Consider the following 18,078-nt stretch of genomic DNA (forward strand, 5'->3'; position numbering starts at 1 on the left):
ATGATCAACACAATTCAAAGGGTTTTATCTACTTTGAAAGGTGTTTCCCTTTATCATCGTCGTAAACTTAATATCATTAAACTTTTCTATTTATACGGGTTGGTATACCCATAAGTCTTTTTTACTATTTACATTAAGCGGAACCCAATTGCTCCACCTTCCACAGGTCAGGTACAGGCACAAGTTCCTTGTCACCAATGATGGTACGGGCAATGGGAGCCTTGCTCTTCACCAAGTATTTCTCCGTCACACGAGCGAGATCGTCACCATTGACAGCCAAGAAGTTGTGACGGCGTTGTTGGCGCATGTCATCGGTGATGCCATCGTAGAACTCCAGCAGCCCTTGCGAAGCAATGTTCATCGGAGCGTCCACCAGCTGGAAGATGCGGAGCTTGGCTTCTTGAAGATCGGCCGCCAGTACGGGGTGGTCGAGAATGTAGCCGAATGAGTCCTCGAACGCTTCCACCAGCTTCATGGCGTTGGGGTCCCGGTACGAGTAGAAGTTGATGATACCCCCGAGACCGTCGTAAGTCATACCACCACCGTAAGCACCGTTGGATTCACGAATAACGTTATGAAGATGCTTGAACGTCAACAATTGAGACAACACTTGGAGGGCAGCACCATCAGCTGAGGTGTACTCCTTACCCACCGTCGCCAACAGGGCGTAGCCGACTTGGTAAGGCATATTGATGAGGGTATTAGTGGCCCCAGCGTGGAAGCTTTCACCGACAGCATTGGCAGCATTGGTGTAGGAGGCGGCCATTTGCAGGTCGAATTTGGCGATTAACGGTTCAGTGGATTTGAGGATCAGAGCATCACCCACCACTCGGTAGCGGAAGGGGTTGGTGTTGTTGATGATTTCGGAAAGTTCCTGTAACGTAGGCAACACTTCCAGCAGCAAGTACTCGCGACCACGCTCATCAAGTTGACGGTTAAGCTCCATGATGAATTCAACCTGTTCGAGACCAGTGGTCACGTTAGCAAGGTACTTCTGAGGAGTCAATTGACTCAGAGAGTAACCCAGAGCGAAAGAGTGGCCGCGATCAGCGATGGTGTTCATCTGATTTTGCGCCATGTTGCGGATGAGAGTATCCAACTTAGCCAACACATCTTCATCTTTAGGGTTGAACTTGGTGTTGGTGAGAATGTCATGCCAGAAGTCAAACACATGAGGGGCCTTCTCGTTGAGGGCCATCCCCGTCACCGACCATTGAAGGCCCAGCGCCATGATGTCGTTGGGGTTGTTGTGAATGCGAGCCCCGAACAGCACGCCACCAGTAAGTTGCTGGATCTTGGTTTCCAACTCAGTGATGGGGGTCAGAGTAGTACCGGCAAGGTTAAGCAAACATTGCGAGTACAAAGGCAACCACTTGAAGTACTTGGATGGAAGGAACAGGATGTCCTTAACTGCCCCCACATACGCCAATCCATTAGTGTCCACCTCACGAGTACACACGGTAGTTTCGTCGACGGCAGTTTCAGAAACAGGGTAGAACTCACCGCGTTCAGGAATGTCAGCCAACGTCAACGTGGGGAGCACGTCGGTGTTTTGTGCTTGGCTTTGTACTTCCGCAAGCTCAAGCCCACGCTCATAAATTTCGTCGGTTTGTTTATCAGTGAGCTGCTCGACACGGCTCTTAAGCGATTGTTGCTCCTGTTCTTGCAAGGTGGTGCCAAACAGTTCTTCAGGAGTCATGATGAAAGTGAACTTGGGGAGATCGGAAGCCAACACGTTTTCTTCAAGAAGTTCGGTGAATAACGCAAGCCCCTTGGCCTTCCACTCCAGTTTGAAATGCGATAATGTTTCCTCAACACTGAGAGCATCGATAGGGTCGACACCATTGAGCCAGTTGGGAATAAGTGCCGATAAGAGACCCAAGCCAAACTCAGGCTTATGCTTTTTGAAATTAAGCTCGATTTGCAGAAGAATACCCTCAATTCGGTCGCAGTAGCCTTGGTCGTTATTCTTGAATGCCGGAAGAACGACATTGGTAACCACCTGAGTAATTTTGTTGGGAAGTTCGTCAACTTCGGCTTTACTCAAGTTGTTGAGCCCCATGGTGAACGAGAACAACTTGGTGGTGATGTCGACGCCAGTATTAGCACTGTAATCGCTACCATAGCCCTTCTCAATAAATTCTTGGTAGAAGGGAGCGTTGTGGCCGTCGCAAAGTAACAGCCCGAGCACCTTCCACTTGAAAATGGTATGACGTTGGCTTTCGTCAAGCGCATCAGGCAATAACTTATAAGTAACCAGCGCCTTGTATTGCTGATCGTTAGGTTTACCACACATAGTATCGATAGGACCAGGGACGGTGACGGTTTGGTCAAAGTTCTCGACGTAAGGTTTCGGGGTAGCGTCGGCCGCCCGTTGACTCAGGTTGAATTTGGCAAGGTAGGCGTCTAAGCGGCCAAGGTGAGCCAGCAACGGCATGTTACCGTAAGTGAAGGTCTTTGCGTTAGAAGGGTGGTAGTTGCGGTGGTGGAAGTCGACCAAGTCTTCGTATTTGAGGTTAGTCATCACTTGAGGGTCACCACCGGAGTTGTGGAGAGCCGGGTAGATCGCTTCCAAGTACTTGACGTAGAAGTAGTACAGCGAGTTCAGGTTCTGCCCCTTCATCTCGTTGTACACCACCCCCTTGTATACCAAGTCCAGGTCGCGATTGTGGATATCCTCGTACTCAAGCCGCCACCCTTCTTGGAGGAAGTCCTGTTCTGCCAATAATGGCTCAAACACCAGCGAAAGGTACACGTCCATGAGGTTGGCGAAGTCCTTAGGGTTGGTGGTAGCAAACGGGTAGAAGGTGTAGTCGTGGCCAGTCATGGCGTTCATGAAATTGGCCAACGACCGGTTGGTCATCTTGAAGAACGGGTCGCGGACGGGGTAGGTTTTCAGCCCACATAACGTCGTGTGTTCCAAGATATGGGGCACCCCCGTGCAGTCGGGCGGGTTAGTCTTGAACCCAATCAGAAACACGTTGTTGGTGTCCAGTGCCAGCGCCAAGTGCAAGTGTTCGGCGCCGCTAGCGTCGTGATGGAGTTGCACCGCGGTCACCGAGTACTCGGGGATGTGGCGCACCTGGCTGACCGTGAACCCGTTGACGGCCTGGCCGATGGCGTAGGTGTCAGGGGCCGCCAGGGTCGCTAGCAGGCGGAGCCGGGGGCTCCTCAACAATCGGGCACGAAGCATCGTCGGTGGAATGTCCTCTGGAAAACTCCGATCTTTTTTCGGAGAGTTCACGCGACCTGGTGGGGGTGGCGACGAGGGGTAATGCGGTTAGAGGGGATCGTTCGGGTTAGAGTGGAATTCCGACTGAACGAGTGATATATGATGGTTTCTACGATATAAATTGATGTTGTAAACGTTTTTCAAAACAAGTTTTGGAAGTAAAGTAAGCAGTTGTTGATCAATGCGTTCGAGACAATTGTCTACAACTAAGCCATCTAGTTGATGATAACCAATATTTGGTAACTCTGTTGTGACTCAAGTAGTATAAGTAAGCGAGACAAGGTATTTGAGGGTATGACATTATAAGTAACAGTGGCCTAGATGGTCCTCCAGCCGCGGATTTGTCAGCACATCTCTCAATTCGACTTTCGACTAATTCTCCTACAGTCAAACAAATTGATGTTATGGTAGCTATCTTCATTTGCTAAACGATAGATCTGTAGATTCGTAGTTTCCCTGTATTTTTATATTCGTCTCTACCCCTAAGTTGCCTGGTATTGCCATCGGGGTTACCAGTGCGGCTTTGGCACATCGCACCCGCCATGTCCGACCAACCCTCATCTCAGCAACCAGTGGCGCCACCGAAGGCCGACACCTCTGACGCCAAAGCCAATGAGACGCTGACGATCGTCTCGGAAAACAAGACCCCCGTCGTCATCTGTATCGGCATGGCCGGCAGTGGTAAGACGACGTTCATGCAACGGCTTAACCTGACCCTCCACCAAAAGAGCACGCCCCCCTACGTGATCAACCTTGATCCCGCGGTGCTTAAGGTTCCCTTCGGTGCCAATATCGATATCCGTGACTCCGTAAAATACAAAAAGGTCATGGAAGAGTACAATCTCGGTCCCAACGGGGCCATTGTCACCTCGCTTAACCTCTTCCTGACCAAGATCGACCAGGTGATCAACTTGGTGGATAAGCGGACACTGAACCCGGACTCGAAGATTGGTAATATTATTATTGATACTCCGGGGCAGATTGAATGTTTTGTGTGGCTGGCGCTGGGGGCAATCATCACTGAGGCGTTCGCTCTGACCTTCCCCACTGTGATTGCTTATGTCGTCGATACTCCCAGAAACACTAATCCCACCACTTTCATGCTGAACATGTTGTATGCCTGTTCCATCCTTTACAAGACGAAACTTCCCATGATTGTGGTATTCAACAAGACCGATGTCCAACTGGCGGATTTCGCTAAGGAATGGATGACGGATTTCGAAGCTTTTCAACAAGCTTTAATCAATGACCGTGACGAAAACGGTGACGGGAGCGGCTACATGATGTCGCTCATCAACTCGATGTCCCTCATGCTTGAGGAATTCTACTGTCAACTTGATGTTGTTGGGGTGTCTTCGTACACTGGTTCCGGTTTCGATGACTTCCTCAAAGCGGTTGACAACAAGGTCGAAGAATACAACACTTACTACAAGGCGGAACGTGAGCGTATCCTTAAGAAGAAGGAGGACGATGAGAAGAAGCGCCAAGCTAAGAACTTGAATAAGCTCATGAAGGACATGGACATTGGCAACACCGATGCGGATGCGGATGTTGTCTCTGATAACGATGATGACGACACTCAGGGTGAAGTTCTCCGCGATGACGATGAGATTGGTCGTGTATACAACTTCCCTGAAGATCGTATGAGTGAGCTTAAGGACGACGCAGCATTGCAACAGCGCTACCAAGACGCATTTGAGGCCACTGCCAAGACGGCATCGCTGACAACCGCTGAGAACATTGCCAAGTATATTCTGCAAACCCAGCAGTAGGAGACTGAATTTCATAGTTAATTTACACGTGATCATGATAAAAACGCACTTGTATACTATTTCTATACTTTTCCATAATAACGAACTAAACTTTTTGGCGTAAACATGACACGTTGACCAAATAGGACAAATTTGCATTTTGTAGTGTATCACTGTTGGGACATTTGACTATTTTACTCCAACAAGTCCGGTATGGTGTAATGGCTATCACGGTTCGCTTTCACCGAGCAAATCAGGGTTCGATTCCCTGTACCGGAGTTTCTTTTTATATCAAGACATAATTTTTATTTCACGAAATCTAATCGATTATGGAGATTATACAATGTGTCTTTTGTACATTTACTTCCGTTTATAGTGGTTGTAGCAACAAATGGGACTTCTGTGTATCATATTGAAATGTAAAGATTGTACCTATGTAGCATGTATACCACTCTATGCGACGTCATTCGCCTGGTTGACCAACCGCAACGCCTTGTCGATATCGTACGATCCGACCCCATCCTTGAAAATCAAATGAGGCTTGTGCTTGGCCAACCAGAGGATAGTCTTGCCAAACTCGGAGTTGCACCAAGCGAACCACAGCCGGGTGTAGTCTCTCCCACCAGGGGAGTTGACGTTCACCGTTTCATGCATCAACCCAAGCCCTGCCGTCAGTTTCATCACCAACTCAAGAGCCTCAGAAATTTCCTTGTCGTCCTGAGAAGTACGAATTTTCACTAATAACGACATCGGCCATGCGTTCTGAATGCCGACGTGGGGTCCACCAATACCTTCAAAGAATGCTCCCGTAAGATAGTATGGGTTCCCTTCTTTACGAAGGATCATTCTCCGGGTATTTTGGTACACGGGATCGTCGACGGGAACGAACCCCATGTCGGGCATAGCCAAAAGCGAAGGGATGTTGGCGTCATCCATGAATACGGCTCCTCCATAACCGTCAACCTCGTATGCATACACCTTTCCGTAGACAGGGTGATCGATGATGCCGTAAGTGTTAAGACCATCGTTAATGTTTTTGATTAATTCGTCCACAACTCTCTTGATGGTGGCAAAATCAGACTTAGCTGCTCCTAAATTCTCTTGTTTCAACAAGTTCTTGCGGGTCCGCTTAAGTTCAGTTACGGCGTGGATGTTACCGGGGATGAAAAAGTGAAGGATGGTAGCGTCGTCGGAGGGGCGGAACGCCAGCCGCACGAGACCAGTACCAAAGTTCACTGGGTTACCCACACCACCTAAGGGGAGCGTCTCCAGGCCGATATCGGTCCACCGCTTGAACGAGTAGTAGTGTTTAAGTGCCCGTCCGCTTTCTTCATCAAACAGGGGTACGCTTTCCCGCTTGATCACCACTAACACTTTCTCAAATGCTTGCCACCACAGGGGGTCCATAAACAGAGTGTCGCCTCCCAGGTTTTCGTAGTAGTCGTTGCTGAGAGTTAAGAAACTCGCCAACGAGTCAATCTCATACTTACACTCAAACACCTGATTCCAGTTGGGAGGGGGGAATACGTTATCCTTAGCGGTATTACCTTTGTGGATACCACTACCAGGAGGCGGGTGGAAGGCATTGCAGTAAGGGCTGACGTTGATGTAGAACGCCTGGGTGTGAATCGCCCCCACCATGAGCCGCGCCAATTTGGGATCGTGCTTGACAAACGGCTGGTACACTGCCAATTGACGAGCGGCGTCACGGAGCCATTCAGCATGGATGTCGCCTGTAACTACAAACGTGTGAGGTGAGCCGTCCTGGGCGCTTTTATCAGTGTGCCACAAAATCGTCGTGTCCAACGTGTTAGGCAAGCAATTCTCTATGAGCCGACCCAAATCAGGTGACAGCACTTTCGCTTTCAAATCCTCAATCACCCGTTCCACTGCTGGACTGGAAAATGTCCGGCATTTAGGCGGCGGTCTCATAAACGGGTAGTTGTAGTCCCCCGGCTCAATCGGCTTATGAGGGTATTTTGAGTACTCGACATAGTCAGGACATTTACCCGCTAGTTTAGACAATTTGCTTTGCGGCGACGATGACGACGACAGGCCCAGCGACGCCTGCTGCCTTGTTGCCATTACATAGACAAGAAGGACAATTGACGCCACCAATAGCGCGATCCTCTCGGGGCGTACCCGCATTCCGTTTATCATGACCATGAATTATCAATCAGTATGTTTCAAGAAAAGAATTGGCGTGGATCAGTGAGGTAAATAGGGTAGCAGGTACCGAGATTGTTAGCCGTGGTTGGTACGGTTTGGTGGCCGAAAGTGTCTGCAGGATGCGAGCCGCACGGTGAATGTTTGCCGACCAGGGGGTAGAGTAAGACAAAAAAAAAAAAAAAAATTAGAGNGTTTGCCATTGCTTAAGCAGTTACTTAAGCAAATTCCCCACGTAGAATGAGGTAACTGCCGGGGCTCATATTTTAGACACAGGGTGACACTGCCCCAGCAATGATACTAAAAACAATCAGAAAATTATGAATATTTGACGAGTCGATTGCTCCACAAAGTCCTGGCTCCAAAACTTGCTCAACATACGTAGTATCTAATACGAGCTCCCGTGGTGATATCGGTGCGGCTGAAACTCGCGACTCACTATATCCCCACCCACGTGTATGACTAAAGGCCTCGTGTCCAGGTCAGCACAGCCTGACCAGCGACCGGTGGCGGCGTTTTGCGCCACCACTACTCTGTAGGGTGACTGGAGTAGCAGTATCACGTGTGTCGTGGCTCGAAACTCCGCTCGTTGGCCCGCCCCGTACTTTTATGTCGGCGCCCGTGCGCTACACACCCCCACATGGTGTGATATTCGCCGCCCACCTACCCTCCAAAACCACGATGCAAACGCTCCCTTACGAGCTCCTCGACTGGATCTACTCCAGTCTCGACGTGCCGCTGGTGTGCCGGTTATACGCGGCGTTCCCCGGCCACCAGTTCACCGTCCCCGCCGGCGCCATCATTTGCCGGACCCCGATCCAGGTGTCACACGACGTCGCCAGCGATAGCATCGACTTCGACACGTTGAGCCAGCTACCTCCTTGTGAAGCTCAGGTCAGGATCCTGCCGCTGTCGTGGCTTGCTACTGCTGATGAGCTTAACCGAGTGAAGCCTCGACACTTATCTTTAGTGTACCATGACGAAGAGTTTGGTATTATGGGTCGACCGTTCTGGCAGGTGGCCGACTTATCTCGGTACCACGGCCAGATCCACCTGTTGACGTTTACCGATGCGGTGGTGGAAGTGGAGCGGCTTCCTCGCACTTTGGCTAAACTCCATTTGATCAATGGTGAAGTGCACGGAGCGGATAAATTCCACGAGTTTACTCAACTTGAAGAGCTTTTCATCCACTGTGAGAACCGTCGCCATCAACGGCTAGCCATTCCTCCTCACGTTACGCGGCTACGCACTTCATTTGACTGGATGTACTTGGACCACACTCGGTATAACCACGAACCAGATGCCGTCACCGACATCCCTTGGCACCAGTTCAAATACCTCCACACCGAGGTGGTGCCTAAAGTGAAATGCCTCGATAATGTTGAGGAATGGGTGATTAATTCACCACCTCCAGCAAAGATCTCGTTAATTGACATCGAGTGTCCCAAGCTCGAACGAGTAACGATCGAAAAAGGGTTCTATCTCGGGTTTCTCGAATTGTCGCTGGTGTTTACCCACCAACAAATGGCTCAGCTTACGGTGCTTGAAGCTCCGGAATACATCATGCCTGACGTCAAGTTGTTACCACTGCTCCGCAAGTTAGCCATTGCCACGCAAGAGAAAGTTACTGAGGACATGGCTCTTCCCCCTCAGGTTGAGGAATTGCTGCTTTACACTGACTCTATCGTCGTTGAAGGGGTGCCGTCACAAATCAAAAAGTTTGCCATAAACTACGCACAAAGCTCCCACCGCCGCAGTTCGGTGAACGGGAAAATCACCATCGCCCTGTGCACGCTACACTCGCTCACCATTGAAGGCGGCAATTTCGTGTCGTTTGTCGAGTTGTGTATTTCGTGTCCTAATCTCCACTGGCTCAACATGCGGTTGAAAAACGATCGGTTCATCGTCGACGCCCCCGAACTTGTGCTGGTCACATATCAGGGGAACTGTCCTCACTGGTTTGACACCACCCAATACCCGCGGTTGGCCCATGCCACTCTCGTCCCTCCATAAAAATAGTAGAAGGGGGATGCTTCATAATAATGCAAAGTTATGTACAGATTTTTCCCGTTCCTCCTTCAACAGGACTCGGATCCCCGGCGGGAACGTCAAGTAGACACACTGAGGTCCCATCGACACCTCGGTGAGACTCATCGCCCCAAACATCTTCATCGCTTGCCCCACTGGCAGTCGTGGACTCACTTGGCTGAGCAATCGCTCATACGACAGTGCCAGATCAGGCACTGACGTTAACTCCTCGGCAAAGAACTTCGCCGTGTCGTTATGAGTGGTCAGCACTCTTACGCCACAGACAGCAAATTCCGGGTACCATTCGGGGTCGCCGAGTACAGTGATAAGCCCAGCAATGTCAAAGTTAAAGTGTTGAACATCAATCATATGCCAACGACTAAATGAAAGATTATAAGGAAGGGTATCAGGAAGCGGCTTATAGTCAAGCTGATGGTATATTTGGCGGTTAGCTTTGAGGTATCGCACGAATTGTTCCGGCAGCTCCCGGGTGTCGGAAGTGCCGTCACTGTCTGCTACTTTCCGGAAAAACCGAGGTTCAAGGCGAATGAGCTGAGTCATGGCATCGGCTTCAGCTTGTTTAGGGTCATCGTACTGTTTCCGAATCAGGTTCCGTAGCTGACGAAGATTATTCTCTTCGTACATGGTACACCCATCAGCAAACCGACTAATCTGAGATGCCAACAGCGCTAGCCCCACGTCTAGCTGGTCAAGCAGGTGTTCACTGAATAGCCGATGTCGCTGGCGAATAATGAGGGTCATAGGATGCGGATTATGATAAACTTGAGCGGTTTCGGGTTGGGGGAACTGGTCAAGGTAGGTGAGGAGGTTGGCACTGTATTGCGAGTGGATGGGGTCCTGGCGTCGGCGAGCGGGTTTTGCTCGTTCTATCCCGTTTAAAGGGGTGCCAAATAGTAGATCCATATATGGTTTGGTGATGGGATCACTAGCGTCAGCGTACCCTTTCCCACTGAGTAATTGGTTCCGAAGCCAGTGTTGATGGCCCGCCAGTTCTCGGACGCCCATAGCGTATTCAGCGTAGGAGCCTGCCTTCCGCTTGCCCACCTCCTTCACGTATAGTCGCAGGGCTTCCGCCAAAGCCTGCTTGATCGCCGACATTGTTGTCGGGAGTTTTTTTGGTGGTGGGTCGTAGGTATCACTGGACCCTTAAGCTTGAGGATGAGGTTCGCTGGTTAGGCGCGCTGGTCTCCACTCATCCCGTTGTCTAGCAGTATCATTGCCGTCGCCAATTCTATTAAATCAATACCCTACTACCAATGTTATCCACTGGTTTCAGATCCTTGCTTGTTGCTGGTGCTCGTATGCTGAGAGTGTCAGCTGTCCGTACAGTGCCGGTGGCCCTCACTAGACGCCATCAGTGGCGCCCTGTGCTCAGCCAACGGTTCCAGCTGGGCACCACGGCGCTGATCCAGGGAGAGAAGCCTCAGCTCATGATTGCCTTTACCTGCAAAAAGTGCAATAACCGCTCGTCACACTTATTTTCCAAACAAGCGTACCTCACTGGATCAGTGATGATTGAGTGTCCCGGGTGCCACGCCCACCACTTGATTGCTGATCACTTGGGGATCTTCAAAGATAATAAGTTTGACTTGCAAAAGTATTTGCAGGATAAGGGTGAGAATGTGGGAGGTTTGGGGGACTTGGTATTTGAAGATATCCCTGAGGATATGAGAGGCACTCTTGGTCGCTACGCTAAGGATGCTCCTGAAGAGTACCAGGATGCTGAAGAGTCTAACCACGAACTTCCTCCTGCTAAAGATAAGTAGACACCTTTAGAATACGACGATATGAACTCATATTTACCAAATATGTTTATAAGATTAAATGAGGACGAGAAAATTTCGGTCTCAAGTGAACACTAGATAGATGCGGATCAGAGCAAATTCACTGATATAACTTTATAATGGAATTTAATCTAGTAGTCCTTCTTGTCTTGGTGTTACCATCTTTGCGGCGACGAGCGCGGCTACGAAAAGTTGATACCCATGTTCCGCCTGATCCTCCGCCAGCCCCGGGTGTGGGCGCCGGCACGCCACTATCTCCGGCTCAATTCGTCGCTTGCCGCCAAGTACGAAGCCAAGTTGGCCGAGAAAGCTAAGCAATTAGGCCTCAAAGACGTCGAAGAGTTGAAGCAACACTTGAAGGATGAGATCGAGGAGAAGAAGAAACAGATGAACCACGTCGACCCTTTAAAAGAATTAGAGGAGTTTGAGCGTCAACAGCAACAGGAATACGACCAGGACCGCCAGAGAATCACCAAGGACCGGGGTGCCGTCGATCCCGACGCCCCCAAGTTGCCGTATAAAACGCTTGATCTGTACATCGACGCTGCCAAAGTTAAGGGATTACCGTTAGATGATGTTGAGGCGATCTGGAGAGCTCGTTGGTCTAGTAACGACCGCAGTTTGCATGCGGTGGTGAAAGCTGAGCTGTTTATGAAGATGTACGCTAATGCGTTTAAAAACCCCAGCTTTATCCTCCCTGTGCCTAAGGGTGAGGATGGCTACGAGATGAACTTTGTCCAGTGGTCGTTCCCTGGTCCTCAGACCACTCATTGCATGGTGACGACGGTGGCGGAATACAAATTGCACAAGGAGTACGCTAAACCCCACACCACGTTGGAGTTCCACCAGGAGCTTATGCCTGAGCTTGGCGTGGTGCTTATGAACGGTCACGTCGATAAGGACTCGCTGGTGTCGATGGACGAGGCCCACTTGACCGTGCTCAACATCCAGAGATTCTACCTGGGCGATGACGAGGCCAAGTTGCAGTTGTTGCGCCTGTTCACCGCCGGCGACGAGAACTTCGACATCAAAAGATTAGTCGAGGAGTCCACCAGCGTCTAGGGAATCCTCGAATTAGTATATAGCCAAGACAGTCGCTGATCGTAAGTATGAGTATATAGTTTGTTTTTTCTGAAATGATTAGATTGATCTAGATACCCAAAAATCGGCCCGGCATTTTGCTGGGACCATCTAGACGAATGCTATTTGATGTAGAACCTGGCTTTGCGTCCATTCGAAGCTACGGGCTTTGTCGACCAATAACAGAATCGCAAACCAGCTTTGTCTTCGCGACAATTTTTCCTGATTGAGTCGGCCCACTTCAAGACGACATTCGTATACTGTAGATGAGAATTGACGATGAGGAATAACGTTACGGAAATTTAATAGGTTTCGAGTAGCTAGTAGCGGCTAACTGTCATTGATAGATTTACACGTGAAACATGGCCAACACTTCACGGGCATAGAGATTGACACATCGTGACAGTGAGATTTCATCGTCTCGTGTTGACGATCAGGTATGCTTAAGAGCACCACGAGATGTAGCACACCCCCCGACGAACCGTATAAATTCTGGGGGAAATACAATTACGTAGATATCTCGAAGAAGAAGCTAATTTCATTCAATCTGCTGACCACCGTTTTATCAGGATATTCCGAATTGTGTTTGTGATGGTGATCTGTGTTGTGAGCCCCGCGCCCCTCATACAAACGCAAACTCAAGGAGAGTGCACCCCATCTCCCATTGCAAATATGGCGTCGCCGGAAGATCACCCGCCGCTAACCACATCGGGCCCCTCGCCCGAACTCGACGGTCGGTCGCCGCTGAGAATACCACCCGCGGAAGCCGACTACTCGCCGCTGTCGGAGTTCAAGCTCCAACACTACACACCCACCCTGCCCCCTCAGGGCGACACCAACGGCCATGAGCTCCCTGATTTCCAAGTGAGCACCGTGAAAGTGGTCGAATATCAGCCGGGGCAAAAAGTCCAGCGGCTAGGACGCCCTCGGCGCCACCTCGTTGGCCATGAAGGCCCCACCAAGCTGGAAAAGGAGCCGGGGGCGGCGCTGAAACCAGCCGACGACGAACTGGGACCCCTCGACGTTTCATCGGGGTTACAAGTATCTGATAAGCTGAATTCAGTCAAATCTACCACCACCACTCCTCGTAAACGGATGGCTCAGTCGCAGTTGGATGTGGGCAGTGGACTGGTGGAAATTGCCGAAACCAAGCGGCCTCGGCGCACCACCAGACTCAGCCAAAAGGCTAGAGAGGCTCAAGCGAATAATGCGGCTGCTCAGGAGCTTGAAGCAGCTCCGGCACCGGTGGAAAAGCCGGTGCTGAAAACACCTACAAAACTGGCGGTGAAAACCCCGTCGAAATCTACAAAGCTGACAACGAAACTGACTACGAAACTGGCGGAAAAAGTGGCCGTCAAAGCCGAACCCACCGCTGAAGCCCCTACTAAAGGCGTACCCACTGAAGCTGAAGCTGTGATCAAACGGGAAGAGACTTCCCCTCCCTCACTGGCGCCGCTGGAGACGAAATTTCGCGTCACTCCCGCCCCTCCCACTCCCCTTAGCTTTGGCAGCGTGTCTCGCACCGGGTTGACCCCGAGAGTGGAGAATAAGCTTTGTCGCCAGCTCCCCGGTCCCGTCACTGGTGTCCACTACGACTTATACGATGATAACTTCATCAACAAACCGCTGGTGACAGGAGAAGGGCTTGACGCTGTGACCAAACAAATTGCCGGTGGGTTCACTGTGACACCAGCGAAATACGCCGCGGACATTGTCTACATCCTTGAGTTCCTCAATAAGTTTCGGGATATCATTGGCATCGACGGACTCAGTCCGCAACTGTTCGAAAAGGGACTTGGTCTCACCTCCAGACCTTCGCGTCAGCTGAAGTTTACGGCGCTGTTTGTCAGCCCTGACATGCAACTGGTGTTCCTCAAGTTGTTGGCGTTGGTACTCAACCGTAAGAAGGAAGTGGTGTCGCAGGCACTGGCAATCATGGAGCTCCGGCCGCAGTCGGTGACTTTGGGGCTTGCCAAAGAGTGGAAGCGTACGGTGGTGGTGAAAGTTGACCATGAAGGTAAACTGGTCGAGGTCGACGACAACGGCTTCAATCAACCGTTGGCGCTCAATGACCTTGTGGACGAGAGTCGTCCCGACTTGATTCCGTTACAATCGCCCAATCTTTACCGCCACTACATCGAGTATAACCCGTTTGACGACCCTGAGTTTGAGCAGGAAGGGTTGGCGATGCTTCTGCCCGAAGACCGGCTCATCATGTTGAGAACTTTGGTACACTGGGCCATGGCGCAACTGGACCAAATCAGATCAATCATCAACTCCGAATACCAGACATTCGAAATGCTGGGGGACAAGGATACTTTATACGCCGCTCGTATCGTGTTGCTAGGTCCGCAAAATTGTGAAGAGATGAAGAAGGAAGCTGAAGTTAAGCTCAATCGGCGGAAAGCAGAAGAGGCGGAAAAGTACGTCGACCCTACCCTGAATCCCCTCGATCACGGGTTACGATTGCGGCTCGTGGAAGGGTTTGCTGGTGATGGTGGGGCGTTTATTGGTCGCTTCTACATCAGTGGTATGCTTGATCCCAACACTGGAGGCTTAGCCTCGATGGACACTATGCGCAAGGTGTGGGAAAACCCCGAATCCAGTGGGCCGCAAACACGTCGTCGTCGGGGTGTGGCGTTCAAATTATATGTTCAGGACGTCCACAAAATGTTGAACCGAGCTTACACTAACGATGGGCTTGAGTTTGACGCCAATGGTAATGAAGTGGCGCTGACGGTGGTGGATCTGGACGAACACACTGAGTGGTACGAGGTGGCGCTGAACCTGGAAGAGTTGCTGCTGTTTGTACACTATTTGAGTGAGGTATTAGGACATGACAAGGGGAAAAATGGCTCTGCTGGTGACGCCGATGAGAAAGTAACCTCACTACCATACACGTGTGGAGTGTACTCGCTGTTGAGCAATCTCCATCGTTACTTGAGCCACTTGTTGCCAGTGTTGCAACATAATGAAGTGCCGACGTGATTGATTTTAGTTCGGCAAATTGTATATTATCGATATAGAGACGTGCATAATCGAATTGGCAACAATTGTAGTGAATTTGAAGCTCTATTAACGTCTGTTATACTGTCACTTTCGCTCTTTACGTATCAAATTTGCGTGTCTGTACCAAAAGCAGTAAAAGTAGCGTGTACTAACCGAAAATCGTTTTTTCGGTTCTCCATTGTTTGACGCAAAAAAGACACGGCGAGCTCCTTTGTGTTACGTAAAGAGTACGCTTCTGATTATTCAGCATCCTGACAAATCGACCCACATTTAGTGTCGTAGACAATATCAAATAAAGTAAGATATCTCGTAAAACTACTATCGGTCCACGTTCATCTACAACTCAATCGACAAAGCTTTATTACGACATGAGATTCCAATCCACAAGTACTTTCTAACCGCGTGATTGTTTCATTTCCCACTGCGCTATAACCCATCATTCTGTGGTCGCACCATATGCCCACCATGGACAGCCCAGCAACCCCCGAACACCCGCCGCCTGACGGCAACATTCCTGACTTCCCTCAGGACTTCGACGACGATCTTGATCTCAATCCCGAACTCTACGATGCTAGCGACACCGAGGAACCACCATCGACGGGTGTGTCGCAATTGGTAGACACGTTCACCACCCTGACCGAGTTGGCAATTGACCATGCCAAGCTGCAGTTTGTCACTGAGCCGGTGGTACTCAGTGGCGGGCAGGTGTCGCAGTTCATTATGGATATCGACGCCCAGATTTTAGCGGTGCAGCGGCGATTTATTAAGAGTCAGGCCGGTGAGCTCGAGTGCAGTGTTTTCGAAATGATTGACGGATTTAATCCAATTATAGCGTCAATTTGGACCACCGTTACTCAGCGCAACCGGCTATTCGGTCAACAAGACTACTTTATTCGCATATTAGGGCTTTTTGAAGATATCTTAGCCCATTTCCGTCGCCCTTTTGGCACCGTTGATGTCAGCCGCGCTCTTCCTGCTTCCGTGTTGACGCAAATGCTAAAGTATTTCACTTTCTTCCAGAGTCTAGACGTGTACTTGTCGATTTTTATCGATGGCTACGATGGGCCCCAGCAGAAACGCCATCAAATGAGCCGGACCGAGCTCGTTCGGTTGGTGCCGTTAGTAAATCGGGTGCGGATGGTGGTGGCGGCGCAATTAGGTCCGTTTATGGAGAAGTTGGTGTTTGTTGAGGATGAGACCTACGCCAGCTTGCGTCAAGTGTTGGACATTGAGCTCACGCGGGTCTTCGAAGGCGTGCTCGATCGCACCAACTCTTGAGTTACCGGTCTGTGTTTTCGCTCCGAGGTCGGAGTCGCATTTTGCACCCGCCACGAAAAAATGATTTATCAAGTAGCTCCATATCATGACGCTAATGCTTAAAGCCGTGAGATCGACGCTGGTACGGGCGTTACCCCAATTGCGGGCAGCCTACTCGTCCAATTTTGGTTTCGACAAGAAGCCGGGCCCTCCTCCTTTGCCCAAGGAGCAACAGGAAGAATTTGAACGGCTCCAAAAGATTGCGGCGTCGCAAGCAGCAATCGAAGAATACAATGCTGAAGTGACGGGCGAAACCAGTGACAGCGGTCCCGTGTTGCCTAAGCTGGATATTGGCACGTTCATGTATAACCACACCATCCCTGAGTTCGAAGGGGATGTTAACCCCAAGACCGGTGAAGTCGGTGGTCCCAAGCAGGACCCTATTCGCCACGGCGACTGGCTGTTTAACGGCCGCGTTACTGACTTCTAAAAAGTAGCTATATCATCATTATCATCCTCTATGCGTATACGAATTCATGACACACGTTACACCGCTCACCACTATAACTGTCCACCAACGCCAGTGTGAGCGGGTAGGCATCGCGCGATGTTTGATCCGTTGGATCTCTTCACGGCAGTCAAACCCCGCGACGAACCTGACAAAGCTGAGTTGCCGGAGATCAGTACTGATGTTGATGATGTGTCTGAAGTGATTGACGATAAAAGTGTGGGTGTTCATATACTCGACTTTCCCCTGTTGCACTTACACCCACCCGCAAGTGTCTTGAGGATACTATTGGAGGTAGTGGCACCCCAGTACGTGATTGACATTCGGGAAGACTCACATGAATCAGTGGTGGAGCCAAAGTTGTTATTGTCGCAGTCTCAGCAATGGAATGAAGGGTTACAATGGATGGCAGCTCATGACAACCGGTTTGGTACGGAGAAGGAGATGACCACGCTCATGGAAGCCAGTGATCAGTTACGACAACAGGATAGTGCTGGTTACAACGGTTACATGACCAGGATTGTGTCTAGTCCTCTTGATTGGCTTCAGGAGGATGATGCTGACGATATTCGCCAATTGGCCAGTAAGCGACTTCTGGAGAACTGTGGTCGTACTGCGCTTCCCGATATCACTCGAACGGTAATTATTACTGATGAGTATCGGTTTAAGCTTTTTGAACCGGCCCTTACCAGTGACAATCTCGGACTTAAAACCTGGGGGTCGCTGTTGATCCTCGCTAAACGCTTAGTCGCTATTGACCTCCCTTCAGAGGACATTCTTGAGCTTGGTGCCGGCACTGGATTGGTGGGTATGATGTGTGCTGCCAAGGGGGCTCGGGTAATGCTTACTGATCTTCCTGAAATTTGCGAGAATCTTCAGCGTAATGTTGAACTCAATCAGCTCGATTCAAATGCTCAAGTGTATCCGTTGGACTGGCGGGACCCCTCGTCGTTCATTGCAAAGCATGGCGATATACAATACCTGATGGTGGTAGTGGCTGATCCCATCTATTCGAAGCATCACCCAGAGTGGGTAGTGGGCGCAATTCGTCAATTTTTGAAGTCTGGAGGTACGCTCTTGATTCAAGTGCCATTGCGAGAGAAGTTCGAGGAAGAACGAAATCTTCTATGGCAACTTTTAGCTGATGGAGGTGAGCTATTGCTGACAGATGTTGAAATCAGTCTCGATACTGATTGGGGAGAAATGGCGTACATGTGCCGACAATATCGATGGTATTAGTGT

At 50.2% G+C, this 18,078-nt stretch overlaps 11 protein-coding genes across 11 annotated transcripts; 8 read left to right on the forward strand and 3 right to left on the reverse strand. All coding sequences in view use genetic code 12, as the record gives it.

Annotated features, from left to right (window-relative positions):
* Positions 1-133: 133 nt before the first annotated feature.
* Positions 134-3,193, reverse strand: CYM1 (Cym1p; the record flags this gene model as incomplete). Its single annotated transcript, XM_034153689.1, has 1 exon — positions 134-3,193. One exon carries the CDS (start codon positions 3,191-3,193, stop codon positions 134-136), a length of 3,060 nt encoding a protein of 1,019 aa, XP_034014052.1.
* Positions 3,194-3,774: 581 nt separating this feature from the next.
* On the forward strand, positions 3,775-5,004 carry DIURU_001175 (GTPase; the record flags this gene model as incomplete). Its single annotated transcript, XM_034153690.1, has 1 exon — positions 3,775-5,004. The coding sequence occupies one exon, from the start codon at positions 3,775-3,777 to the stop codon at positions 5,002-5,004; it is 1,230 nt and encodes a 409-aa protein (XP_034014053.1).
* Positions 5,005-5,436: 432 nt separating this feature from the next.
* On the reverse strand, positions 5,437-7,068 carry DIURU_001176 (uncharacterized protein; the record flags this gene model as incomplete). Its single annotated transcript, XM_034153691.1, has 1 exon — positions 5,437-7,068. The coding sequence occupies one exon, from the start codon at positions 7,066-7,068 to the stop codon at positions 5,437-5,439; it is 1,632 nt and encodes a 543-aa protein (XP_034014054.1).
* A 762-nt stretch (positions 7,069-7,830) lies between these two features.
* Positions 7,831-9,162, forward strand: DIURU_001177 (uncharacterized protein; the record flags this gene model as incomplete). Its single annotated transcript, XM_034153692.1, has 1 exon — positions 7,831-9,162. The coding sequence occupies one exon, from the start codon at positions 7,831-7,833 to the stop codon at positions 9,160-9,162; it is 1,332 nt and encodes a 443-aa protein (XP_034014055.1).
* Positions 9,163-9,183: 21 nt separating this feature from the next.
* DIURU_001178 (uncharacterized protein) lies at positions 9,184-10,296 on the reverse strand (the record flags this gene model as incomplete). Its single annotated transcript, XM_034153693.1, has 1 exon — positions 9,184-10,296. The coding sequence occupies one exon, from the start codon at positions 10,294-10,296 to the stop codon at positions 9,184-9,186; it is 1,113 nt and encodes a 370-aa protein (XP_034014056.1).
* A 158-nt stretch (positions 10,297-10,454) lies between these two features.
* Positions 10,455-10,964, forward strand: DIURU_001179 (uncharacterized protein; the record flags this gene model as incomplete). The annotated part of the gene is made up of 1 exon (XM_034153694.1): positions 10,455-10,964. One exon carries the CDS (start codon positions 10,455-10,457, stop codon positions 10,962-10,964), a length of 510 nt encoding a protein of 169 aa, XP_034014057.1.
* Positions 10,965-11,183: 219 nt separating this feature from the next.
* Positions 11,184-12,044, forward strand: DIURU_001180 (uncharacterized protein; the record flags this gene model as incomplete). The annotated part of the gene is made up of 1 exon (XM_034153696.1): positions 11,184-12,044. One exon carries the CDS (start codon positions 11,184-11,186, stop codon positions 12,042-12,044), a length of 861 nt encoding a protein of 286 aa, XP_034014058.1.
* A 690-nt stretch (positions 12,045-12,734) lies between these two features.
* Positions 12,735-15,050, forward strand: DIURU_001181 (uncharacterized protein; the record flags this gene model as incomplete). Its single annotated transcript, XM_034153697.1, has 1 exon — positions 12,735-15,050. One exon carries the CDS (start codon positions 12,735-12,737, stop codon positions 15,048-15,050), a length of 2,316 nt encoding a protein of 771 aa, XP_034014059.1.
* Positions 15,051-15,527: 477 nt separating this feature from the next.
* DIURU_001182 (TFIIH complex subunit) lies at positions 15,528-16,349 on the forward strand (the record flags this gene model as incomplete). Its single annotated transcript, XM_034153698.1, has 1 exon — positions 15,528-16,349. One exon carries the CDS (start codon positions 15,528-15,530, stop codon positions 16,347-16,349), a length of 822 nt encoding a protein of 273 aa, XP_034014060.1.
* An 85-nt stretch (positions 16,350-16,434) lies between these two features.
* DIURU_001183 (uncharacterized protein) lies at positions 16,435-16,818 on the forward strand (the record flags this gene model as incomplete). The annotated part of the gene is made up of 1 exon (XM_034153699.1): positions 16,435-16,818. The coding sequence occupies one exon, from the start codon at positions 16,435-16,437 to the stop codon at positions 16,816-16,818; it is 384 nt and encodes a 127-aa protein (XP_034014061.1).
* Positions 16,819-16,935: 117 nt separating this feature from the next.
* On the forward strand, positions 16,936-18,075 carry DIURU_001184 (S-adenosylmethionine-dependent methyltransferase; the record flags this gene model as incomplete). Its single annotated transcript, XM_034153700.1, has 1 exon — positions 16,936-18,075. One exon carries the CDS (start codon positions 16,936-16,938, stop codon positions 18,073-18,075), a length of 1,140 nt encoding a protein of 379 aa, XP_034014062.1.
* Between the last annotated feature and the right edge of the window lie 3 nt (positions 18,076-18,078).

Source organism: Diutina rugosa (assembly GCF_008704595.1).
Source record: "Diutina rugosa strain CBS 613 chromosome Unknown scaffold24_size174625, whole genome shotgun sequence".
NCBI lineage: Eukaryota > Fungi > Ascomycota > Pichiomycetes > Serinales > Debaryomycetaceae > Diutina > Diutina rugosa.